Genomic DNA, 27410 nt, shown 5'->3' with positions numbered 1-27410 from the left:
ATGGAACGAAGATTATCTTATTTTTTTAATTAAAAAAGCTGAAAATAAAAATTGAAATCGAAATAGAAAAAGAAAATAAACACCCCGTGCTTAGTTAAAAAATGTTTTTAGGTTAGATTCTTATTGTGCCTTTGTTTTTTGACCAAAAAAAGTGGAAGCATAGGGATAGGCCCAAAAATAAAAGTGGATGCATGGGGTTTCCTATTTTTGGGCCTGTCCATGTTTTATTGACGCCCCAAATCCTGAAACAAGGTTATTGGGCCAAGTCCAATAACATTGTCATTGTCAAGTGTCCCAATATGAATAAGAGTACTTAAATTAACTTTAATGTGATGGTTTTTTTTGTCAAAGTAGATTCGGTTGAAACCATAAGGCTGTCCAACGACACTTACATTAAAGAGAATAACAATCTCTAAAAAAGTAATGTCACAATGCTTAAAATACAACAATAGAAGTCATAATATGTTTGCTCATAGACATACCAAAAACATGAACAGCAGAAAAAAACTAAAACAAATGAAAACCTCACATCATAAACCTGAGATCTACCATAGTCATAACCAAAATCATCTCCCTTTAAGTCTCTATCTGTAGTTAGTGTTGAACTGCAGCTACTCCTCTGGTTAGAAGAAAGGTCGACTCAGTCACACCTCACCAACAACAAGGGTTGTTGGCATGATCAGTAGTCAGAGGGGAGGATAAGGAATAGGGCGATAGTGAAGAAACCAAAAAATGATTGGTGCCAAAAGAATGGAAACATGTACAAGTGTAATAAGAAGAAAGGGAGGACTACAAGAAGAAAACAAAGAACAATAAAACCGATTAAAGAAAAATCTTACCTAAGAAAGAAACATCACCAACTAAAGTGGGTAGAAAACTACTCACTTACGAGAGAAACAAATTCACTATGGGTAGAAAACTCCTCTTGGAGGAGGACGAACCCCACAAAAATGGGATTAGGAAGTCCACACCCCATGTTCCTTTGACAATTTTTATTTTTAATTCAGTGCTATTTTTTTGGATGAATTAAAGCGGCTAAAAGTCATGAAATAAGGAAATACTATCCACGCAAAAATAAAGTACTACATGTCTTATACATGAGGTGTGTGGATCCTCTGCTGCAGGTAGCCTCTAAATCTGTCTCCTGCAATATTTTGGGCTGTTGGATTAATCTAATGGTCAAGATATTTCAAACATTAAAAAACATATTTAATTAATTTGAAGTCACGCACGTGAGTTTTTGAGTGAGGGTTTGAAGCCCAGGAAGAGCGAGGACGTGATCACCATAGGCGCGAATACGGAAGCACGTCAATCTTAGAAACTGCACAGCAGCCGCCAGTAGCTTTAGAATCATTCCCCTCCGCCGAGCAAGGAGCCAAGCACCACCAAGCGAGCGTCGAGCATCATCACCCTTATGTTAACGGTGAACACAAATTTGCCCAGCACCACTTCCTCCTCGTCATCCATTATTTTCTGCGTTAGAATCATTCCCCTCCGCCGAGCAAGCAGCCAAGCACCACCAAGCGACCATACCAGCGCCGAGCATCATCACCCTTACGTTAACGGTTATTTTCTGCGTTAGAATCATTCCCCTCCGCCGAGCAAGCAGCCAAGCACCACCAAGCGACCATACCAGCGCCGAGCATCATCACCCTTACGTTAACGGTGAACCCAAATTTGCCTAGCACCACTTCCTCCTCGTCATCCATTATTTGTTGCGTGAATGTATGACTAATATATTCTTTGCTATGTTTTTGTTTCTCTAATGTATTTTTTGATTAGATAATTAAGGGATGCATACCAAATTTATTCTTTCTTGTGCCATTATTTATCATTCTTAATTTGATATAGGATGCAAGAAGATTGGAAGCCAAAAGTTGGTATGGTTTTTGACAGTGTTGAGGAGGCTTGGAAGTTTTGGGTCGAATATGGGAGAAGAGTTGGGTTTGGAGTGAGAAAACAATATGTACACAACAACAAAGATGGTTATCCTACTTCTTGCAGGTTTGTTTGCTGCAAAGAAGGCTTGAGAAGGCCAGACAAACGAGATTATAAAACGACTCATCCAAGATCGGAGACTAGAACAAATTGTGAAGCACGGTTAGGGCTTAAAAGTATGTGTGAAAAATTAACCGTGCATGATTTTGTGGAGGAACATAATCATATTTTTCATCTACAAGAAACAACTCATATGTTGCCATGCAACCGGAAAGTTTCAGAAGTTCAGTGCTATCAAATTGATTTTGCAGATGATGCTTGTCTACAACAAAGAAAGTCATTTGAATTGATGAGCAAACAAGTGGGAGGTAGAACAAATTTGGGTTATACGCGCCTTGATCAGAAGAACTATCTTAGAAAAAGAAGGCAAAGGAGTTTGGTAGATGGGGAAGCCGGTTATATATTGCAGTATTTTCGAAGCAAATTGGTTGAAAATCCAACTTTCTACCATGCTTATCAGTTAGATGCTGAAGATCAAATCACCAATGTATTCTGGGTAGATGCAAGGATGCTTATTGATTATGAGTATTTTGGTGACGTCGTTTCTCTTGATTCCACATACTGCACAAACAACTCGCATAGACCACTAGCAGTGTTCTCAGGATTTAACCACCATCGGAAAGCAATCATCTTTGGGGCTGCATTGTTATATGATGAGACAACAGAGTCATACAAGTGGCTATTTGAGACATTTCTAGAGGCACATAAGCAAAAAAAACCTCAGACAGTTTTTACTGATCAAGACCAAGCAATGGGGAAAGCACTAGCTGAAGTTCTTCCTGAAACTTTCCATGGCCTATGTACATGGCACTTGATGCAAAATGGAATCAAACACTTAGGAAACTTGATGAAGGGTGAATCTCATTTTCTTAAGGACTTTAAAAAGTGCATGTATGGCTATGACGATGGAGAAAAATTTGAGGAAAGTTGGCGAACCCTCCTTGTAAACTATGAAGTTCAAGAAAATCCTTGGTTGCAAAGATTGTACAGTATTAAGGAAAAATGGGCATCTTGTTACATGAAGAATGCTTTCACATTGGGGATGAGAAGCACCCAACTTAGTGAAAGTGTGAATGCGGATATCAAAAGTTTTATCAATGTGAACTTAGATATTATAAAGTTTTTTAAGTGTTTTGAGGATGTGGTAGAAGCAAAGAGATATAACGAATTGAGGTGTGAATATGAAGCTCGCCAAAAAATTCCAAGGCTCAAGAATTCGTATTCTTGTATTTTGCAACAAGTGTCCAACCTTTATACTCCGGCTATTTTTGATATATTTCAACATGAGTATGAGTTGTTTGAAGCATGTTCAGTGAAGAGTGCGAAGAGAAATTCATCATCAATAGATTATGTTATTGACATGGGGAAGGATTTAGGAGAGTGGCGAGTGTCCTATGATTTGGATAAGAAGTCAATTTCTTGCTCTTGTCGTAAGTTTGAGACACATGGGATATTATGTTGTCATTGTATAAGAGTATTTATTCTTATGGATGTGAAATTAGTGCCCGAGCAATATATCTTGAAGAGGTGGACAAAGTTTGCAAGAAATGGTATTTTTCCTAGTGATGGTGTTAATAATACAGAAGAAGATGCTCATCGCACAACAACAGAATGGTATGGGGAGATTTGTCCTCGCCTTATTCGGATAGCCACTGAAGCATGTAGAAGACCAGAAACAAGCATTTTTCTTAGAAAAGTTGTTGGTTTGTTGGAAAAGCAAATAGTGGAGTTCCAAAATAAGGAAGTAAGTACTAGTGAAGTTGATGGGTTCCTTAGTAAAGTTACTGAGATTACAAACACCAAAGATAGTTCAACACAAGCAAAGGAGATTTCAAACACCAAAGATAGTTCAAGACAAGCAAAGGAGATTACAAACACCAAAGATAGTTCAAGACAAGCAAAGGGATTCAAGAAAAAAGAAGGTAAAAAAGGTTCAAAGCGCATGAAAGGTTGGGTAGAGCGTCAACTTGGTAAAAGAAAGAAAAATGGTACCTCAAGTTCTTCACAAAGTCAACAAGTTGCATATAATCAAAATGTCACGGCAGCTCAAGTGCAACTCGAGGTTCCAAATACAAGTGCACTTACATGGCTAAATGATGGATACAATCAACAATCTTTGGTAAGCTAATAGCATTCTGATTTTGACAGTGAATTGAAAATATTTTGGTGATTAAGTGCTCTTGTTTTGACTGTAGGGAAGCAATAACACCCCAAAACAATTTGCATATAATCAAAATGTCACGGCAGCTCAAGTGCAACTCGAGGTTCCAAATACAAGTGCACTTACATGGCTAAATGATGGATACAATCAACAATCTTTGGTAAGCTAATTGCATTCTGATTTTGACAGTGAATTGAAAATATTTTGGTGATTAAGTGCTCTTGTTTTGACTGTAGGGAAGCAATAACACCCCAAAACAATTTGCATATAATCAAAATGTCATGGCAGCTCAAGTGCAACTCGAGGTTCCAAATACAAGTGCACTTGCATGGCTAAATGATGGATACAATCAACAATCTTTGGTAAACTAATAGCATTCTGATTTTGACAGTGCATTGAAAATATTTTGGTGATTAAGTGCTCTTGTTTTGACTGTAGGGAAGCAATGACGCTTCAAGACAACTTGGAATCAATAGTTTTACAAGTTTATTGATGGTAAGCTTTAAAAATTATGTAAGCATCACTTCCTATTGATGATTTACATTAATATTTTAAGTTGTATCTTTAAATTTCATTGTAGGCAGAAGCTGGTGAGGATATCACAACTTTAGACAACCCGTAAAGAAGTCAAGCAAAAGCTAGACAATTGCTCTTTGGTCTTGTTTCCAAAAAATAGTGTTGGTGGAAGTTTGACAGCAAGTTTGTGTGTTTTTTAGCATGTATGTGACACATGTGATGTAATTTTGCTCCAATTTACTAAGACAGAAATGTGCAAGAGAGATTTGAATCAAAATTTCTGCTACATTTTATTGCAAAGAGAGCTTTTGTTACATCAATCCATAAATTTCAAGTACAATAGTTTGGACTCTAATGCTGTTAAAAGCAGCTGCAATAATAGAAGGATTATAATTTAGCTATAACAGCTTTTGTTACATTAATGCATATATTTTGAGTACAATAGTTCCTACTCTAATGCTGTCCAAAAGTAGCTGCAACAATAAAAAGATTACAATGTAGTTTTAACACAAACTGGAAGCTCTTTGGAACCTTTCCCGTGAAGCTCTTTTAAGCTGAAGGACTGCAATGTTCAGTGCTTTGTAGAATTCATTTTTTGAATCTGTTCCAAATGAGATTCAAAAACTCTAGATTTGTCTCAAAAAAAATTCAATGTGCCACAAATGACAGGAAGTGCAAGGCCCATTTGCTTTCTTTGATCATCCTCCTTTTGAAACATTGTGCTTAAATTTACAAATATACTGCAGGTTAGAAAGGTTGAGCACTTTCTATGAATTAATAGGAAATCTGAACCACCAAACTCTAATACATCAAAAAGGCTAAATCTTTATTCTTGGTCTTCTAAATATAATTCCAGAAGCAAGGCAGCAGCATAGAATTCCAGAAGCAAGACAACAGCTTCAAAGACAGCATAAATGCATTTGGACAGTCCCAAAAACCAGCAAAAAACAGCGTAAACAGCAGCATAAACAGCAGCAGAGAGAGCAGGATCAACAACAGCAAGGAAAGCAGCTAGACAGCCACAACAACATCACAAACAACATAGAATTCCAGTAACATGACAGCAGCACCACTAACAGCAAAAATGCATTTGAACAGCCCAAAAAACTAGCTAAAACAGCAGCAAAAACCAGCAGCTGAGCAAGGAGTGCAGCTAGACAGCCACAGTAAGCTAGACAGCCACAGTAACACCACAAGACAGCAAGAATGCATCAATTCGATTAGCATGCATTTAGAGACATTTAGCATTTAGCATGCATCCGATTATGTGTCAAATGTAGTTCCAGACACATACTAAACATCTTAAAATCTAGGACTATATGTATAGAGACAGTGATCTGTTCAGAGATTTATCCACATTAATCAGGGAACATTTCTATAGAATGCCTCTTTCTTCCTTTCACATTATAAAATTCAACATTAAACTTGGTGCAAGGGCAAAAGTTAGCATCTTTCAAAGAGATTTAATAATAGGCTATTTCAGCTATCAAAACCCAGTTTTGCATATTCTTCAATATCAACATTCTACTGTTCAAGATTGAAAATTTATCCAACTCCAATTAGATTCCCTAAAGAAAAAAAAAATCAAAGCATTTTGCATATGTCATGGCATCAATCATAACAAATGGAATTCATAAATGCATTAACTGGGGTAGCTCCATAATGGGCAGTGTGAAATCGGCAAGCACGAGGGTGATTGAGGGCAGGGTCGAATTGGGTTTTGCAGTTCTTGCAAGTTCTGAGATTGATGCTGTTCTTCTGGTTGAGAGTTGAGCTGCACCGGATTGATGGGAATTGGAGCAAGCTTGTGTATGTGGTGTTGGCTTTTGATGAAGGTGTGCGTTGAGATTGCAGAGCAAAGGTTTGTTTCCTGCGATGTTGCCGCCGGACCAGAGGTTCATTTCAGCGTTTCCGATGATGCGTCCTGGGCAGCAAAGTCACGTGCGTGACTTTACTTTGATTAAAACTATTTTTAAATGTTTGAAATATCTTGACCATTAGATTAATCCAACAGCCCAAAATATTGCAGGAGAGAGATTTAGAGACTATCTTGACCAGTAGGGGGTGTTGATTCAAATCAAACCAATTTAATTGGTTTAGATTTCTTTGATTGAGTGATTCATTTTTCCTTTTACCCAAATCAAACAAATTGTAATATGTTCGGTTCTCATATGTATTTTTTTAATCCAAACCGAATTGATTCGCTCAATTAAAAGTTTTTTTTTCATATTTAGATTTTACAATTTTAAATTAAATCCTTATTCTTTTTATTTTAATGAATTTTATCTTAACAAAAAAAATAGTAATTCTTTCCAACTTATTGGGATTGCAGTAAAACAACAATTCTTCCCCACTTTATTTAAATATTTGCGTATCATTTTGCTAAAGTTTATTGTGTTTGCTTATTTTTTTTTTGTTTTATAAATTACAACTAAATTGAATTTTCTGCAAACTTATTTTTATTCATTAAAAATATATGATTTGATTTCCTATTAATTCCTTTGTCAATATAGGTGCACATACTTTCATGTTAACATAGGCCTCCTTTGGCAAATGATGGAGCTTACTAGTGGTGAGGGTCGCTCTGAGAGATTAGCTAGCACTAATGGCTTCCTCACTCACAAGTGAAAATGTTCTATTTTAGACCCTGAATCTTGTGACCTAGTCACGTATTTTTTTGTCTAGTAATCTATTCACATGTCAAAATTAATTGAGTTTTGATTCATTTACAACTACCTTTTTTTTATCTTTTTCATTTATGTCAATTTTTCTTAATGTACTTTTTCTTTTCCTACGAGATTATCACGTCGTCATGAATTTAAATCACCACTTTCATAAATCAGGCCATGCTCCATATGGACACACACAAACTCCCTCAGTCCCCCTATATTATGTGTTTTCCTACCCTCCACCATCACACTCTGCACCTCCTTACCTTCATTCACATTACCCACCATCATCCACCACTGTTTCTTACCCACCACAACCTTACCCTACTTCACCCCCTGTCATTTTTCACCACATTCATCTCCCCATCAACCATCACCCCACCCTCCACCATCGTCTTACCCTCCACCATTTTCTTATCCGTCTTCATACCCTCCATCCGTTTATCCATGACATGCTCCTAGAATGTACCCTCCACCGCCATACTGAGATGGATCCTCTACACTCTAGTTGCCTCCAGCAAGGATAGCCTTGTAGATGATTTGTTTAATCTTCTCCTACCACAAAATCTAGGTTTTCTATGTTTCTTTTATTTTTCTATTATGAGTATTTGGCTATTTTTAGTCCTGACTATCTGCTACGTACCTATATAAACTTGCAAGTGTGAATTTTCACTATGGTTCCTCTATAGCTTTGTGGTGTTTACGCCGCTAACGCCGACAAGGTTAACCTCCTTACCTATTCATCTCTCTGATTTTCATGGAGCATTTTAATGAAACGACGAATGAATTAAGCTTAACCGATTCTCCGTTTTTTAAGCTCTCTACTGATTAACTACTAGAATTGAAGAGAATTTACAATGAAATGGGAGATAATGAACCTGATCAAAATCTCTGTCAGGAAATTACAACAAATTTTAATGTTGGGAATAAACCATCCATATCATGGGAACATTTGCATCAGTGGTTCCAAAATAAGTTTAACGAGTCACATGATCAAGCTACTTGAGTAGGCACAACGAATCAACTTGTTGACCTTTGAATTGTTGCAACTTGTTGATTCATTGGGCCTACTGAAGAAGCTTGATCTTGTGACTTGTTAAGCTTATTTTGGAACCAATGATGAAAATGTTCCCATAATATGGAAGTTTTATTTCCAACACTAAAATTTGCAGCAATTTTCGGGCAGAGATTCTGATCAATTGCATCTTCTCCCATTTCATTGAAAATTATCTCCAATTCCAGTATCTGATCTGTAGAGAGCTTCGGAAATGGAGGATCGGTTAAGCTTAATTCAACCATCATGTTTCATTCAAAGGTTCCATGAAAATCAGAGATAGATGAATAAGCAAGGAGTTTAACCTTGTCGGCATCAGTGACGTAAACACCACAAAGCTGTAGAGGAACCAGAATGAAAATTCACACCTGCTAGTTTATATAGGTAATAGATAATTGTGACTAAAAAATAGTCAAATACTCCTAATAGAAAAATAAAATAAACATAGAAAACCTAGATTTTGTGATAGGAGAAGATTAAAAAAATCATCTACAAAGTTGTCCTTGCTGGAGGCAGCTAGAGTGTAGAGGATCCATCTCAGTTTGGCGGTGGAGGGTACATTCTAAAAGCACCTAGTGGATAAGCGGAAGTTGGTGGTGGATATGAAGGCGGTTAGGAAGATGGTGGAGGGTAAGATGATGGTGGAAGGTGAGGTGATGGTTGATGGGGAGATGAATGTTGTAAAAAAGGATAGGGGATGAAGTAGGGTGAGGTTGTGGTAGGTAAGAAATAGTGGTTGATGGTGGTGGGTAATGTGATTGAAGGTAAGGAGGTGTAGAGTGTGATGTTCCAGGGTAGGAAGACGCATAACATAGAAGGAATATGGGAGTTTGTGTGTGTCCATATGGAGCATGGTTTGATTTATGCAACTAGTGATTTCAAATTGATGATAACGTGATAATCTGGTAGAAAAAGAAAAGGTACATTGAGAAAAATTGATAGAAATGAAAAAGATAAAAAAAGTGGTTGTAAATGAATCAAAACTCAATTAATTTTGACATATGAATAGGTTACTAGACAAAAAAAATACGTGACTAGATCACAAGAATCGAGGTCTAAAGCAGAACGTTTTCGCTTGTAACTGAGGAAGTCATCAGTGCTAGCTGATCTCGTAGACGACCCTCACCACTAGTAAGCTCCATCATTTGGCTAGGGAGGCCTATGTTAACATGCTAGTATGTGCACATGTATTGCGACAATGGAATTAATAGGAAATCAAATCATACATTTTTAGTCAATAAAAAATAGGTTTGCAGAAAATTCAATTTAGTTGTAATTCTTAAAACAAAACAAAATCAGAAAACACATGAAACTTTAGCAAAATGATACGCAAATATTTAAATATAGTGGGGAAGAATTGATGATTTACCGTAATCCTAATATGTGGCTGATTGTGAAGGAACTGATCAAATAAATCACAACCGTAAAAATATTTCTTCTCAAGTAGAGAAAATCCAAACACATAGGTACGAAAGAAACACAAGTTTTCATTCCATGGATTATCGATCTAAGTAAATGAGACGATACAACAAAGTTGAGCAAGAGATCAAAAGAACACAACCAACATAGATAAAATGAATAAATGATAAAACAATTAGTGGAATCGTAGAAATAGATCTGATGAACAATTAATATTAGATGATCAATATGTAAGATAATATACGTACATAAACCTAGAAAGATCTAGCACCACATCTATATGAGGGATTGAATAAAGAATGAAATGAATCTCTCTACTGATGGCGTCGTGGAAGAGATCAATAGAAAACCCTATTGATGTGTTTGTGAGGGGTACGAAAACGAAGGCGAGATATATAAAGAGGAAAGTTGGGCTTTATTTTGTCAAATGGTGGGCCGGCTTTGGTTGTGGGCCGTGACACAATGTTGAGATTAGTGTGCACCGTTTCTTACTCATGAAGCAAGCATCTGATCTAAAGTTTTATTTATATATAAGTTAATTTGATAGAGAAAAATTAGTTTTTTTGATAGATTAGTTTAAATTATAAAAAAAAACTATCGACCATTCACCAGAGAATTTACGGGAATAACTTATCAACAAATTCAAAGATATGAAAGTTTTACTAGTTTTTTTTTTTTTCATTGTATTCGGGTTAGCACTCCTTGTGCTGTTTTGAATGCAATGCCTTGGCTTATAAAAAATTGAAAGTTTTACTAAAGTGTCATATAAATTGACATTATATAACCATTAAGCACGTATATCAACTGACACGAAGTTATTTTACCTTGAGCAATAAATTATTTGAGAGTTAAATAATACCAGATTATATAAAAAACTAATGAGTATTTTTAAGTAAAATACTAACGACAGTTTTTTATATATTTAAATTAGTATATTGCATAAAATAATATATGTTAATAAATGTTTTAAGAAGATCATTGATGAAAATTAAAAAAATTGAAAATGCAACTTCTTAAAGTATCAATATATGATGTCACATAAACTTCAAGATACTTAAACTCTTTTTTATAGGACCTGCATATATTTGAAGATACTGGAATTGAAGAGAATTTACAATGAAATTGGAGAAAATGCATTTGATAAGAATTTCTGCAAGGAAATTGTCACAAATTCTAGTGTTGGGAATAAAAGTTCCATATCATGGGAACATTTGCATTAGTGGTTCCAAAATAAGCTTAACAAGTTACAGGATCAAGTTACTTCAGCAGGCATAATGAGTCAACAAGTTGTAGCAATTCAAAAATCAACAAGTTGATTCATTGTGCCTGCTGAAGCAACTTGATCATATGACTCGTTAAGCTTATTTTGGAACCACTGATGCATATGTTCCCATGGTATGGAAGTTTTATTTCCAACACTAAAATTTACATCAATTTTATGACAAAGATTCTGATCAAGTGCATTTTCTCCCATTTCGTTGTAAATTCTCTCCAATTCCAGTAAGTATCTGATCAATAAAGAGCTTTGGTAGTGGAGGATCGATAAAGCTGAACTCAGCCATCATTTTATTCAAAGGCTCCATGAAAATTAGAGAAAGAATATGCAAGGAGGTTAACCTTATCGGCGTTGGCGGCGTAAACACCACAAAGTTGTAGAGCAACCAGAATGAAAATTCACACTTGCAAGTTTATTTAGGTAATAGATATTCATGACTAAAAAATAGCCAAAAACTCCTAATAGAAAAATAAAAGAAACATAGAAAACCTAGATTTTGTGATAGGAGAAGATTAAACAAATCATCTACAAAGCTATCCTTGCTTAAGGCAGCTAGAGTGTAGATGATCCATCTCAGTATGGCGGTGGGAGGTACACTCTAGGAGGAGGTCGTGGATAAGCGGAAGCTGGTGGATATGAAGGTGGATAGGAAGGTACATCAATGTGCTAATTCTAATGAAAGACACCAAACAAAAAGAAGGGAGACTCATAGATTCGCACAGTGTTTGGTTGGCAATTGGCATGGACTAAGATTGTTGTTGGATACATTCATAAATTTTGTCGTGCCAATGTCTGTTATGATGTTGCTGGGAGTAGGCATCCAGAGTTGAGATAATACTAGTGATAATGTGTTGTTTCTTCATGGTTAAGCCCCAACAAAATAGCCTAGGCCCTTTGTTTTTGTTTTTGTTTTTAATTCACAAAGTAATAAAGCAAAGGAATCAAAATTGGTTCCTTAACACAAACTCCCTTTCCATAGCTGTGGAAAACCCCAAATCCTTGTCTGCTAGGGTTTCATCTCCTCTAAGCTGCCACTCCCTTGGGGGGTCCCATTTTCCTCCATCAGGGAGGCATTTCCCCCACAATAGGTGAATTTCTCCTACAAAGGTGAGTTATCTTTCACTCTAGGTGAATATGCTACCTAATAAGTGGGTTTTTCTTTGTTGTTTTTCACTCCCCTTGTGTGTGGTTTCCTTCCATCTTTGTTGGCCACACAATTTTGCTTTCCCCATGGGTCTCTGAACACCCTCGACGTGCAACCACCGTCGTGTCGCTGCCGCCACGCTCTTCTCACAACCACCGTCGTGCCACCTGCAACCACTCACCATTGCGGCCTCCATCTGCTTCCACCAACCGTAGCCACGTTCGTCTACAAAGGCACCTCCAAGGTGGTTTCTCCCAGATTTAGTCTCTGCTTCTTTGGTCCCCTGATCTAGAGTGTTGTGCACCAATGACCTTGTAGCAAAGATGTATTTCTGCTGCCGGCAGAGCCGACAAGGCTGAGATGTGACATTTTTAGTTTCAAAATCAATTCTTCGCTTTATTTGAAGCAGATCAGACTTTGGGTTAAGCTTTGGAGCCACTGTTGTTTCCGTCGTCGCTGCTGATCCACCACCCTCTCTTCTGTGGTTGAGCGAGGGTTTTTCTGACCTATGGTTCATGGGTTGGGCTTGGTCTTCTTGGACCTGTCGCAAATAGTATTTTTAATCTCCTTGTTTCTAACTTTGGATTAGGTGTAGAAAAGAGTCATGAGCTCAAATGTAAGAAGCTGAATTGTATTTCTCGGTAGGCTTTGCCAACCAGTTGTACTACCCTTTCGGGTTATGGACCTGACTCCTTTTATCAATGAATGTTTACCTTTCAAAAAAAAAAGACCTTTGACAAAAAAAATAAGTAATAAAGAAAAGGGAGTTGCATGACTGAGGCATATATGCTGCTCTTGCCATCAGCATTCAACAACATAGTAGTAGCATTTTTTATTGGTGAGGCTGAAATTGCAATTATAATAACATCATTAGTGTTGTCCCAGTAGTAAAAGCTTGGTATGTAACAAAACAAAACAGGACACAGACATTAATTAATAACGTTACCTGGCACGCAGGCTCTTCTGACATAATGCTACGCACCACCAAATATGCAGAAAATGCAAAAACAAAAAACTGGTTTGAATTTTCACGAATCCAAATTCATCTCACACCGAGATCTGAATCCAATCTTAAATAAATATCTGTTGAATAATAATGCAGCCAGAGATGCAGCTCATACACATTTCACTCAGGTGGCACGGTCAATTTCACCAATATGGAAAAACACCACGAATGGTGTTGCATTCCACTGCCGAACACCCCATGTGTGAATACTGAATATGATTCATTTTCATTCATTCATTCATTCATTTTTCTTTCTTTCTTTTCTCACACGCGTGGTACTGCAGTGTTGTTACCGCAGTAATATTGTAGAAGCGGTCATTTCAAAGAAAGTTAACACTTCCTTTCCTTCCTGTGAAATTTCTAATTACTGGTTATACCCGAGTGACTTATTCCAAACGAACTTGGGTGTGAAAGACCACTAATATGTGTAGTGTAGTCTGTAGTGTACGACCTTGAAAAGACATTTCCTGTGTCCTGTGTCAGTTATGCAGAAAAAAAAGGTGGCTCACTGTGAGCACTTACTTTCTTGCCGTGCCATTTCATTATTTCACCGATCATCAACTTTCTTGTAGGACCACCACCACAAAGATTGATAAATACAGTTATACAGTAGTAACGTAATGATACGTGTTTTCATATACTTATTGTTACTACTATTTTTTCATCTGTCTATCCTTATCCTTGATTCACATTATATCGTACGTATATTATATTTATTATTTATCTTTTTCTAGTGATTTACATTTATCGGTTGTACACTCACTTTTATAGAAAAAACAATTAATAAGACAAAAAAGGTTAATTTTTTTGTTCTTTATTTACTGCTTTTGGAGATAAAAACACTTTATCCTTGTCATGTTTTGAGGAAGCTTGCAGATCTCACAATATGTGAAAGAGCCCAACTGCCTTTTACCCTTTAGTAATCAAAAGTGGAAGATCAGAGCAGGCAATGGAAATTGGTCAAAAATTGTGTTTGGAAAAGTTGGTTAATAGATTACGTAGTGGAAAATCTCTTAATCACTTTCATAGAAAGCTACAAAGTATAGTACTTTACAAAGTTATGGTATTTTGGATTTTGTGTCAGCATCATGCTAAATGTTAAAGTGAATTGGTTGATGCATGGATGAATGAAAATTCTTTTATAATTGATTTTGGCACAAAAATCAATTTTGTAGAAAAGCTTTTGAGTGTCTGATGTCGGAATTGATTTTGAGAAAACATTTCGAACAAGACTTCATAACACGTTTCAATCATCAAACCAAGATTGGAAATTTTGGTAAAATAATTCTAAACATTTTCAAGATTTACTAAACCATATTTTGAGGATTGAGTGTTCCGTACGCACACCCAAACAGGGTAAGACAACTTTCTACTATTGCATCTTTCATTACAATTGCAATGCAACAATGGAGATGATGAACAGTAAAGGATCGAACTTACATGACCCACAACAATTACAACCGGAGCTATTACACTTGCTTCTTCAAGTATCCATATAGTGCAAAAATCTAACTTAGAGGAGAGAAACATTTATGAACCTTTATATTTCCAAAATTTATACTCTAGCTATTATAAATGCAATTTTGAAGACTATAGCTTCAAACTTCTTTTCTTTTTTGCTTTTTCTTTTGGAAAGTACAGTATATACTAGCTAGCAACACCACAAGCAAGGATTCCAACATGACTCTGTACAACGGCAACACTTGCTTACCTTTGGACAGATTGGGCAAGAACAAGTGCAAGTGCATTTGCAACTGCAGCAAGAGGGGCATGATGGGAACCCAAATTTGCAACTACTTGGGAAAGTACAACATTTTCCCAAACCACAGCTATCTTTACAGCAATGTGATTTTGGACAAGGGCAACAACAGCTCCACTTTGGTAGTGAGCAATTGATGGATGGAAGACAACTGCTGCAACTACAGGAACTGCATGGTTTGCAGTCACAGCAGCATGGCAATTTTACATCACAGCAGCAACAGCAGCAGCAGATCCAAGAGAGGTTAAAACAGGGCATGCCACTGCAAATAAAAGTAACCCATGTTATTCATGATAGCTATTTAATAAGACTTTTACTATGATAGAAGTTGCTGCTTCCATAAATGAAATTTAACCAGAACTTATCAATCATTGTGTGGTGGCAACACACCACTGCCAGGCTTCTTTCTCAATGTGAGGTTAATACAGCTTTTGTTTCAGAAGCTACTTTTAAGTCAGTTGTATAAGAACTTTCAAACATGAGCTTAGTACCACCATGCCCACATGCTTGTATGATGCAAAAAGTGACAAGAGTGCAAAAGAAATTATTTGCTTAAGCTTGATGGTTAAGTCTTAACCTCTTTCTTGTCACAACTTTCAATTAAGTTGCTGTACTTTATCAAGATTTGAAAATTAGTACCCAATATGTAATCAAAAGAGTAAGTACTTAATTGTCCCAAATAATATCATGTTAGTACACTAGAAAAACCTCCATTGAATTACTACTCAACAATTAATCAGTAGGTACAAGTAAAGAGATAAACAAGTGATACCAGAGCCACTTCCAGAATCGACGCGACCGGCGGTTCTTCTTGGTTCTGCTTACAAGAGAAAGGGCGTAAGTATAATGATCTCTTTTATAAACTAACAAAGGAATGAAGGATGATTGATGAGAAGATTTCTTACGATGGTAGCAGAGGGTCTGCATTTGCAATCACATAATCAGCAACCCTGTAAAATTGTGACATTCTATCAGTAAATTACCTTTGGCTAACAACAACTCAAACATACAAGAAACTCCACAAATAAACATACTCTTTGCAACATCTTGAAGCTGGTTGAAGGCCTTCAACAGACTTTAATTCTTCCTGGTAGATACAAAATTGTCAGTAAATTTGGTTTCAACACAGAAAAATGAAAGTACACAAAATTTTTCCAAATTGGCAAATTTGCAAGTAGTATCATGATGACATGTTTTTTGGTTAATTCATCATAGCATTGCATCAAACAAACACTTGAGGTGTGAGAATAAAAATTTAATTAAAAAAAATGTTGATACCCCTTAATGCCTTAATACACATGAAGAAACAAAACCCCACAAACTAAGCAATTAGAATTAGAAATCGTTTTCAAACTTGACAGTGGGTGGCTGGGTGCATCAATCAGTGTCCACAGAGAAAAGATTCTGAAAATGAAAGGACTAACTTTTTAGGTAAACTAAATTGTAGGGGTTGTTAGACCATGAATAATAGGTTGAGTTTTTCAAAATCTTGTGACTAAATTGAAAAAATGCCATAGATAGAAGTTTTTGGTGACAGAGATCACCAACGAACAGAACACTCATTTCTCTGTTTCATGCCCAAACCAAACCAAGTGATCATGAGGTCAAGTTTTTCCAATTCACTGTTGGAAAAAGACATGGAAACTCTGACACGGTGAAGAATGGAAATGTGTGACAGAACTAGAATTTAATGAAGAAAGCAACACACCTGAAGAAAAGAAACCTCTCTTTCTAGCATCTGAACTCTGGCGATTTCACGGCGTTTGCCATACAAATCTGGGTACTCCGGCGGGGACTTGGGGGAGGGAGGAGGGAGGGAGGAGGAGGAAGAGGAGGAGCGAATGGTGGTGGGAGTGGTGGCCATTAATTAAAATGGACAGAACAAGAGAAATGGTAGCAGAAGTTGCAGGCAGTAATAGCAGTAGTCCTTGATGTTGAGAAGAGAAGAGAGAAGAGAGAAGAGAAGAGAAGGGGGCACAAACAAATAACAGTAATGGTAAGTAAGTGACAAAGAAGAAGCAGCAAATGAGGTTAGGTGTGAATGCCATACCAAAAGCACTGTGGCAGGGGCAGTAAATACCCTCTCTGACAAGGGATAATTAAGAACCAAAGAGGAAGAGTCTCTGGTTTTGAGTTTAGATTTTGAGTGTAAACTTGGAAGAAAAAGCATCATAATGAGGTTAGAAAGAAAGTCATTATTAACCGCTATGTGTTGCGTGGCGTGGTAGCTGCTCATCTCGTATATTAACGACGAGACAGATGGTTCAAACCTCGTTGTGAGGATGAACACATTTTGTAGTCAATTGCTTATTGCTTAGTATATATGAACTTACACATTAATTTTTAGGCAGTGACTATTTGCGCCTCTTATTTTACTAAGTGCGCCATCCCCAAAACTGAAAAAAGACCAAAATACCCTTCAGTAATTTAAATTAAAAAAAAACTACATTATCTTTCCCTACAAACCCTCCCCCTCTTTCAACCGTATAACCCCTCTTCCTCTCCAACCCAATTTCAAAATTTTCAACCCTCACAAAATCAAGTCTTTCAAACCCACATTAACCATGGGAGGTTGTATTCTGTGTCTTCATTCAGTCCCTCGATTTGATTCTGTCATGGGAGGATGTTTCGTGACTTACCCGCACTTTAAACTGCAGACAGGTTTTATGACTACCGCATGTTTAAGTGCGGTTAGCCTGCGGATAGTCAAATTTTTTTAATTCTCTCTGAATTTTCCTTCCGCAGTTTAAACTGCGAAACTATTATTCCAACACATCACGTTCTGCACTTTTAAGTGCGGGAAAATCAGTTTTATTTAGGTAGTAGTATCAGACCTTAACACGATTGAAATGACTAAGTTTTTCACTTCCGCTAACAAGTTAGCGGAAGATATAAATTTCACACTTCCGCACTTATGTTAGCGGGAGCGTGTAATTTGTTTCACTACCGCATGTTTAAGTGCGGGACTAACCAGTTACGTCGGGAAGTCGCGATGAAAGCTAAAAAAAGCTGAAAAAAAGCTCGAAAAAAGGTAAAAACTTACATGGGTAAACTTCTATTCTTGACTTGAGATAACCCAAAAGAAGTTGGGAGTGGAGGATTAAGAGGAGGGTGAGGAGGAAGAAGGAGATGGTGTGTGGGAGGTAAAAATAAAATATTACCTTTTTATGTTTTTTTTACTAAGGGCAATGTTGAAATTTTTAAAAAAAGAGATGGCGGACTTAATAAAACGGGGAGGCGCAAATAGTCACTACCTAATTTTTATTATTGGTGGTGGATTTTGTTGGTGGTGGATATTATGGGCTAAGAAAAAAGTCATTATATTACTGTTATTATTATTATGGTGTGCACTGGACAAGGTCAGAGAGGGCACGAGTGAAAATAAAAAGACTACAAGTAAAAGAATCATTTTTAAGTACACTTGTCACATTTTTAATTATTAAATGAAAAAAAGTACGATTTTTTAAGAATAATATTAGGAAGATTATTAAAATGGGGAACTGGGGGGATGAGAATCTGATGTAGCTTTCTGACGGAAGCATCAGGTACATATTTGGTGCATGCTGTTTGATAATAATAATGCTCAGGGTTTTAGAATGGAGTTTAAATAGTTAGATTGTTGGTTGTTTAAGAATGGAGTTTAAATAGTTAGATTGTTGGTTGTTTATTGGTAGGTAAGTTAAATTTATGAAAGGTAGTATTACATGATTTAACTTTAGCAAAATCATTTGTTAAAAGAGATTGTCATTTGTTTCTTGAATAGGTTAACATCTACTTACAAAGGCGGAATAAAAAATAGTCACATTGTTCTAACTTCTAAACCATCTAAATAACCACAAGATCCAATAACATCATGATGGTACAAATATTTCACAACTTATTGAACAACATGTAAGTAAGCTCAAATGACTATAGCTTGTTCGTCTCAATCAACTGCGCGTTAGTTAAGCCGAATGAAGTCAACACATTTTATAAAATCATTACAAGGCTATTTAAGGACAACAATCACTTTGGATGTTATTTACAAAGATGTCACTAACGTTAGTCCGTCATAGTATAAAGGATTTTGGAGTCCTTATATCGGTATCAAATGATAAATGCAACTTGGGTATTAATTAAAAATAGTAAAAACGGCTGAGAGAAAGGGTACAGGAGCAAGTGTGTGTAAGAACACCTTTAGCAAAGTTGAGGAGATTTTGATTGAATCTTTGAGTGAGATTTGAGGTTTTGTTTAGATTGTTGAGTGAAATCAATGTGGTTTAATTTGGAAATGGTGGTGTTGCAGGGAGAAAGCAATTGAAAAGCACGATGAGAATGCAACCTCAGACCGCACGTGACTGCTTCGTAGGATATAGAAGTTATTGTTTTGGGTGCCATTGATCTGCCTCACGACGAATTTACCCTGATTTTGAGAACCATCAACTCCTTTTCAATTTCTAATCCACAAAAAATGAACTTAATAAAAGCCAAAAATTCTTTTATTTTTCTTGGTGATTGCAAAAAAAATGCTTTCCTGTGCTAATTATTATAAATTATATATGGTACTAAGACTATGTCATCTGCCATGTTTTTAGTCACGAGAATCTAACATGTGTGATTTTGACATGATATAAGTAAACCAAATAGAAGTAACCTGACATTAGTGTTGTTGTGTGAAAGTCTCACATGTAGAAATATGGCTAAAATAGTTACTATATAAGGTAGAATAAAATTTTACTCATAAGTTATCTTATGTGTTTAGCATATATTTATTTATTAGAGAATTATGCTTATTCATGTAATTTTCACGCTCATGGACATGAGCGTGAAATGATGGGTTAAAGATCTACCTACATTACATTAATTAGAGGTATGGTGATAATTATTTTTATATGTGGTTACTAATTCAAATTGTACCCATGAATTGATTATAGTGGTGGGTTAAGGATCTACTCATTCAAATTGTAATAGTTAGTAGGAATGAACGAGACAACTAACATCGTAAAAAACAACGTATGATCAGAGTTTGGAAAGCTCTAAAATATTAACCGGTTAAAACATGTTTTCTATTTCTACTTGTAGTTTTCAAATTATAACATTTTTTATGTTGGAAAACATCTCATGCAATTTTTTTTTTCTTAAAAATAATTTTCAAAAACTGTTTTTAAAATATAGAAAACTAAATCTGCAACTAAACAAACGTCATGTGTTTGGTTTTATGATTATCACAAAGTTTAAGAGGAGTTTCCCTAAAAGTTAAGAATGACGACTTCTGAAAATAATTTAATTTTGAGTATTTTACAGGTAAAACTAAAATAAAGTATATTTTCAAAGGCTTTGGTCTTGTGCTAATTGATTTTAAAATATTGGTTGAATTGCATGCTTGTTTTTTTTTAAATATTCATCTTGTGATCAATGGATATTAATGTAAGACTCAGTCTCATACTCCCAAGGTTTAGGGAAACCCCTCGGAGAACTATGCCCTTCTTTTCTAAAATACTTTTAATTTATTTAATATTTCCATACTTAAGTAATTTATATTATAGATAATTTAATTCAAATAATTTTTAAAAGTAAACATCATGATCAATCTTTAAAATTTAAGAAATTTAAAAATTAATATACAATTGCTAAATGTTTTTACTACTAATATATTAATCCAAATGATGTAACTATTTCATTTGAGGGTTCAGGATGGGTATTAGCACCTACAAACACATTCCCGTTTCTATTTCTTCAAGTTTTGTTTTGGTTTTTTTCTAAACCCGGCTAACACGTATTTTCCATCAAAATCGGGGGCTAGATTGAGGAAACTCACAAGTTGAACTTCGATTATCATGTCTTAAACAAGCAAATCATAATATATTTATGAGAAAATAGGAGATGCACTCACAGTGCAAACTTATTTTACACATGCACCCAATTGATTTCCGCCACATCAGCAATTTATTAATTTACTAATTAAAATTAAAAAGATTTGTTACTACTTAGTTTTATGTGGCATAATGTGATTGGACGTCAGTGTAAAACTTCTTTACACTGACAGTGCATATCCATTAATCTCAATATTTATTTGCAAAAGATTTATGTAATCACATATTAATTTTTTTTTTGGTCTTCAAATTTGATATGTGGCATTGTGTGACGTCCGCGTAAATAATGTCATATATGAGTCCTTATCGCAGGTGCTTGTGTCAATAACTGACACGATTACACGAGGTTAGTGAATCACTTTTAGAAGCACTGGTTTTGTGCTTTAATTTGTAGATTGTAGCAAATTATGATATGTATGTAAGAATAAAATTCGATATTTTTTCTCGAGCTAGAGTAAATATAAAATCAAATAAATATTACTAATATTTTACACACAAATAAAAATTAAACTGAGAACAACCTCATTCAGACTTTAGTTGCATGACTTTTATCAATCAATACCATTTGGTATTTTGAAAATTTGTATGCCCTATTGTGGTTTATTCAATTATGGAAACAATCAATACAACGTATGTACTTGTAAAGTGGTAATTAGGCAAGTTAGTGATGGTAGGGATTACCTTTCCATTTATGGGCCACAATATTTATAACGTTCTATTTATTTTAGCGCATTAAATGATATATATTTTCTAACGGAATAATATCGTTATCTTGATATAGGAATATTTTAATTGAAGTCCTCAACTTAGAAGAAGTCACTATCAGAGTATCAGTCTATCAGTAGTACAATTAGTTACTCCATTTAGTGTTTTATCAAATCATAAAAACAGATAAGTTACTGAATAAGAGTTAACCATTTTTACCCACCACTATACATGTACGGGGACACTAGCTAGCTCACAATGGGCCAACACATTTTCGAGTTGAGTTTGAATTTGATTAGGCCAAAATTCAATGTGGCTTACTAATTTATCAACCTAGCTTAGCTCTTCACAGGTTGTGGCATGAACCATTAATATTTTTGAAAAAAACGCTTATAAATAATTTTACAACTCAATTTAAAAAAAATTGACAAAAAAAAACTCAGTTTAAAATAAAATAACTAATTCCCTACTACAATAAAAAATAAATATATAATAATAGAAAAATAATAAATAATTTGTTGTCATTCTTATTTATTTTTAAAAAATTGGGTCACCGGGCTACCCAGCCCATTACAGTGTAACCCACATTGATTTGGTTAATTTTTCAGAACAGGACTCGAATTAATTTCATCCTGGAATGATAACAAAATTATTTAAAGGAAGGAGTGAAAGTGTCTCCTATTTATGCTACCTAATCATGGAAGTTCATTTCTCTTATCAGTGCCTCACTTCATTCTCTTAATTATAAATCAGATAAAGACTGCACATATTGACTCGACTAAAGTAAGTAAAGACATATCAAGTACCTTTGCTGGAAATGATCCTACATACATCATGAATAAGTGTACAGTTTCTATTGTACAAAATTAAAATAATATTTTGTGCAGAATTGTATCTTTATCCATTTTTTCAGGTTGCAAAACTAGTAGACATAATTGTAATCGGGTATTAATTGAAATTTACCCAAGGCCAAAAAAAATTTAAATTTATCCAGATTTTACTTGGAGCATTCAGAAGTTGAATTCATTTCTAAAAACATAAGGAAGCCACCTATATTCTTCAAGAAATCAGAACTTGAAACATAACCCTCCAAAACATTAAACTTGAAGACCAGACTAACATCTATTGAAATGTTAAAATATGAACACCTAATTTTTTCCACTACATTTTTAATTAATTATGACATTAACTGTGTTTTTTTATTTCAAATTCAAATTCATTTTTTTAGCCAAAAATTATAATCAATCAAAATTTTAAAACCAGAACTAAAGTCAGAAAAAAAGTTAGTTAAAACTGAAAAATTAAATTGAACTAAAAGATAAGAGAAGAAGGACAGCAGGCCCAAAACAAGTGGGTACGTATTTGGAGTTGTTTGGCAAATTGATGATGTTTGGGTCCCTCCGTTTTGCCATTATTCTGCCAAGCAATTTTACTTTGCAGCTGGTGGCGCCATGGTCTCAAGGTCAATGCATCAGTGGTTGCTTCCTCCATGTCTCCACCACATTTTTGGCAAAGGCGCAGAGGGGATGCAATTCTTATTGATTGACACACTATAATTCAAAAGAGGCAATAACTTTCAACCTGAGCACTATTAGAGATATGGCTAGCTAGATAGTTCTTATAAAGAGCAAATCAATCATGTGAACAAGCTTTTAGCTAGAGTTAAAATAACTCTTCTTCCTGTCAAAAAAAAAAAAGAAAACTCTTCTTAAATGTTTAGTCTTGCAATATCCAGCTGAAGAATTGACTTTTGGGTAGAACGATAGTAGTAAAATTGAGCTTTGTATATGTGGATTACCACCTTGTATCTTTCACTATCCTATCACCAATTGTTAACTCCTTAAAAAATAATTGATCAACTAATTGTTTTGACATGTTCATTCGTTGTTATAACTCAATCAGCTTGCTTTGAAGAGTTGTTCTCTCAATTCTAATCTCTACTTGCTCCCCATTGGCTTATTTATTACTTAAGGGTTGGAGAGAAACAACCCTAACTAAATTAAAGTGGGTAGAAAATTTCTCACTTATGAGAGAAACAAATCCACTATGGGTAGAACCCCTCTTGAAGGAGGAGGAACCCCACGAAAGGGGAAGAGGGAGCTCCCGCTCGATGCTCATTTGACCAATATCTTTTTTTCATTGAGTGCTATTTTTTTTGGTTAAATTTAAGGGGCTAAAAGTCATGAAATAAGGAAATGCTATTCACATTAAACCAATTGTAATATGTTCGGTTTTCAGTTTGTAGTCCCTTTAATGCATTCTTTTGGCTTATAACAAAAACTTGGCACTTGATTGTTATTGGAACTTTCACAACCTTGTCGGAAAAAATGCTTTCCCCTTATTCATCTTTCTCTTCCAACTTTCACTGTGGTTTATTCATCCTTCTCCCACTTTTCACGTTTAGCAACTGTTCATTTAGTGCTGTAAACCTTTAAAGATTAGCTGGGTTGTACGCTACTCAATCTTTGGGAACCTACTCAAAAGCCCATATTAACAGCCCATGGTCTTTGACGGACTGTTCTTTGGGACGTTGATTTTTCTGGCCCAAGTCTTTGATGGACAGTTTTTTTTATTGCAAAGAAAGAGCTCTTATTTCTTATTACAATAAGGAAAAGCAGAATTTCCAATCGTTGTGTATGTATTTTTCCACTCCTTACAAATTTCCTTAAAACAAGGTGTATTGACTAGGCTGAAATAACCTGGGTCTGTTTGGGTCTCTATTCCATCGAATACATTATAACATATCATTAAAAAATTACCCAAATTAGGTAATAACCGTAAAATTTATGTATGTTTTAAATAACATGATACAATGTAATTGGTGGAAAAAAATGAGACACGAAACATAAACAATTTTTTTTTTATGGGGTTGTCTAAATGACCCATGATGAAGTTTGAGTTAAATAACCTATCAACTAATCACATTGAAGATAAATGAGTTGGAAATAAATTAATAAATAAAATATAGAAATTCTAACTCACTTATCTCCAATGTGATTGAATAATGAGTTATTTAACGCAAACTTTATTATATGTCATTTAGACAATTTTTTTATATAGAGAATATGCTCAAACCTTGTGATTTGGCAGTGATTCCGCTTTTACAATAAAAATGAAAGAGAAAAAGTTTGATGCACCGACGGTGTAAAGTTTTTTTACACCGTCAACCAATTAGATTTCGAGAATATGCCACGTCAATTAATGAAATTAAATAAAAAGAGAGATTTTCTCACATCCTTAAAATCTAATTGGTTGACGGTGTAAAAAAACTTTACACCGTCGGTGCATCAAAATTAAACTCAAAATGAAATTACTCAAAAGTCAAACTCTATAGTATAGTAACTGAGCGAGATTAAATAATGATTGAACGTGCACAAAATTATCATTTGTCGTGATTTCTATTAACAGTTGATTCTAGGATGGTGCATAGATAGACCATTATTTCAATCGAATACCCTAACAAATCCTGACTGATAGGATTGACTATGAAAAATTACTCTACCTGTAAGTGAACCTCTAAGATTAAGTTAGATCAAAACAATCTAACTCAACCTGATGTATAAAGACTACAACATCCATTTCTACTAACTGAATCCTTAACTTATAATGTCATATATAGATGATAATACCATAATTGTATGAAATTATTTTTCTTGTATGGATTCAAATGTCGTTATTTTCATTTCTTGATATTTGTCACATAGTCCAGTAACTCAGACGGCTGACCATTGATAGAAGAGTGAGATATCCGCTTAATGTACGGAAGCCAAAAAATGTGATGCGATTATCCATCAGTATCATGGTTTTGATGGGGGAGACAAGGGAGCCCATGGGTCGAGGAGTAAGACACCAAAGAGATCTTGAACACCACATCTTAACCCAAAATCTTAAGGCATTAGGTTTATGAGTCACATCTCTTATAAAGTCTTCTCCTCACCTAAACTTAACCAATGTGGGACTCCAACTCCGCACTTGAATTCTCATCAATCTCCCCCTCAAGTGCGAGTCACCTCCACATTATCATGGTCCCCCCTCCGCGGAAGCATATCCACCATTGCACCGTCGTTCGCTTCACCGCGTCAACGGAATCCGCCGCCTAACCACACCGATAGGAAGACTTTTGACACAAGGAGCCGTAACCATGGCTACACCAACCATCGGCTCTGATACCACTTGTTAGGGGAGACAGGAGAGCTCATGGGCCGAGGAGCAAGACACCAAAAGATCTCGATGTCACATCTTAACCCAAAACTTTAAGACATTAGGTTTATGGGTCACATCTCTTATAAAGTCTTCTCCTCACCCAAACTTAACCAATGTGGGACTCCAACTCCGCACTTGAATACTCAGCAGGTTTCATCGGCTAGCATAACGCCTCAGTCCCATATATTTTAACCTATGCTTCATGTCCACACTAGACAAAGTTATGTTTAACTAGAAAAAGAAAAATTGGAAAGTAACCTATGAAGTTCTTGGGCTTGCCCTTCGCAATAATGATGAGTGTCAGATGACCCAAGATTTGTTGGTCCTTGTGGTCAATGTAGGGTCATAGAAAATCACATAAATCGCACGTTTAATTAGTCCCTGTTCAGTATCTAAGGCACTAGTAGAAAAATGTAGCAAGAAATCAACAATGCTCTTAAAAATTGGCTATTTTTCATTAAGGGTGGACTGACCACAAGGACCAACAAATCTAGGGTCATCACTCATCATTATTGCAATTTGCAAGGGGGCAAGCCCAAGAACTTCATAGGTTTACTTCTTTTCAACTTTTCTTTTTTAGTTAAACATAGTTTTGTCTATTGACCAAAAAAAAAAACTTAGTTTTGTCTAGAGTGGACATGTTGCACGAGGAATAGAATGCAGATTGATTTCATGGGCACTATAAGAGGGGGTTAGGTAAACTACCTTTTAAATAAACTGCATAATCAATGGGAATTATTTCGGAGACCCATGAAATTATGGATTCCATTCAGTAAATTAATTAGTTGACTACCTTAATGATGATGAAAAATAAGGCTAATTATGAGGCAATAGCAGAGGGAAAATGTTTCACATAATTTGTTTTTCAATTATCTTCACATCATCATATGGAAAATAAAAGCTATGCTTTCTATAGAAGCACTTTTATCCTATTTTACTTGAAGGTTAGGTTACTGCTGCTTCCAAGACCATGCCATGTAGTACCCATAAATAATATTTTGTTTTGGATCCATATGATCGTGGCTTGAACCATGGGAAACTCTTTTTCAAAGCTAGCTTCTTTGCTTCATAGAATCAAATTATTCAGTTTTATAAAAAGCACTTTTTAGGTTAATTTATGACGAGGTGAATATTTCTAAGTAGTGAGATGATGTCATGTACAACTTTTCTTAGCTTAAGCGTTGAAACCATAACCGTAAATTGCAAGGTTTTTCTTTTTTCGAAAGGATGAGACAAGTACTTAGAGAGTTGAGGAATGCTATCCAATTTTATTGTTTCTTCATTTTTTCTGCAATTAATTCTCTAACTAGTACTTGGTAGGAAATTGCTTTCTATCAGTATTTCTCAAGATCTGATAAAAATGTGCCAAATTTGGCAGAGAAGTTGTAGTAAGGACCTACAATCCATGATACTGACTCTCTAATTTTTAAATCGCCTTAACATATGTAGTAAAATAGTTGATGATTTTGGTAACATACTCTATAACAAAACACGCAAACGAATGAAATTTTACATGTATCAAACATTGCTGACACAAAACCGCAGAGTGAATGAATCAGTTCCTAGTCTTCAACAAAAACACGAAAACAAAAACAAAAGGGCATATACCTACAATTAAAAATAACCTGAATGGATTGTATGTGTAATT

At 35.3% G+C, this 27410-nt stretch overlaps 2 protein-coding genes across 2 annotated transcripts; one reads left to right on the top strand and one right to left on the bottom strand.

The window, feature by feature from the left end:
• The first annotated feature begins 1852 nt into the window (after nt 1-1852).
• Nucleotides 1853-4781, top strand: LOC130713261 (protein FAR1-RELATED SEQUENCE 5-like). The gene is made up of 5 exons (XM_057563046.1): nt 1853-4117; nt 4194-4319; nt 4396-4521; nt 4598-4654; nt 4740-4781. Exons 1-5 carry the CDS (start codon nt 1853-1855, stop codon nt 4779-4781), a joined length of 2616 nt encoding a protein of 871 aa, XP_057419029.1.
• A 10053-nt stretch (nt 4782-14834) lies between these two features.
• LOC130709887 (guanine nucleotide-binding protein subunit gamma 3-like) lies at nt 14835-17063 on the bottom strand. The gene is made up of 5 exons (XM_057559018.1): nt 16711-17063; nt 16037-16089; nt 15908-15952; nt 15775-15819; nt 14835-15264 (listed from the first exon to the last, which is right to left on the bottom strand). The coding sequence occupies exons 1-5, from the start codon at nt 16864-16866 to the stop codon at nt 14895-14897; spliced, it is 669 nt and encodes a 222-aa protein (XP_057415001.1). The 5' UTR covers nt 16867-17063; the 3' UTR covers nt 14835-14894.
• Between the last annotated feature and the right edge of the window lie 10347 nt (nt 17064-27410).

This window comes from Lotus japonicus, chromosome 4 (assembly GCF_012489685.1).
Source record: "Lotus japonicus ecotype B-129 chromosome 4, LjGifu_v1.2".
NCBI classification, from domain to species: Eukaryota; Viridiplantae; Streptophyta; class Magnoliopsida; order Fabales; family Fabaceae; genus Lotus; species Lotus japonicus.
Note: the sequence above shows the minus strand (reverse complement) of the source record. Positions and strands in the feature narration are given on the sequence as shown.

What these genes read in the sequence shown, in the direction of transcription:
- LOC130713261 (XM_057563046.1), top strand. Translation starts at nt 1,853, where the DNA reads ATGCAAGAAGATTGGAAGCCAAAAGTTGGTATGGTTTTTGACAGTGTT. An exon ending in GATACAATCAACAATCTTTG is followed by an intron (nt 4,522 to 4,597) that starts GTAAACTAATAG and finishes TTTTGACTGTAG; the next exon opens with GGAAGCAATGACGCTTCAAG. An exon ending in GTTTTACAAGTTTATTGATG is followed by an intron (nt 4,655 to 4,739) that starts GTAAGCTTTAAA and finishes ATTTCATTGTAG; the next exon opens with GCAGAAGCTGGTGAGGATAT.
- LOC130709887 (XM_057559018.1), bottom strand. Translation starts at nt 16,866, where the DNA reads ATGGCCACCACTCCCACCACCATTCGCTCCTCCTCTTCCTCCTCCTCC. An exon ending in GCAGACCCTCTGCTACCATC is followed by an intron (nt 15,820 to 15,907) that starts GTAAGAAATCTT and finishes TCTTGTAAGCAG; the next exon opens with AACCAAGAAGAACCGCCGGT. An exon ending in CGATTCTGGAAGTGGCTCTG is followed by an intron (nt 15,265 to 15,774) that starts GTATCACTTGTT and finishes TTTTATTTGCAG; the next exon opens with TGGCATGCCCTGTTTTAACC.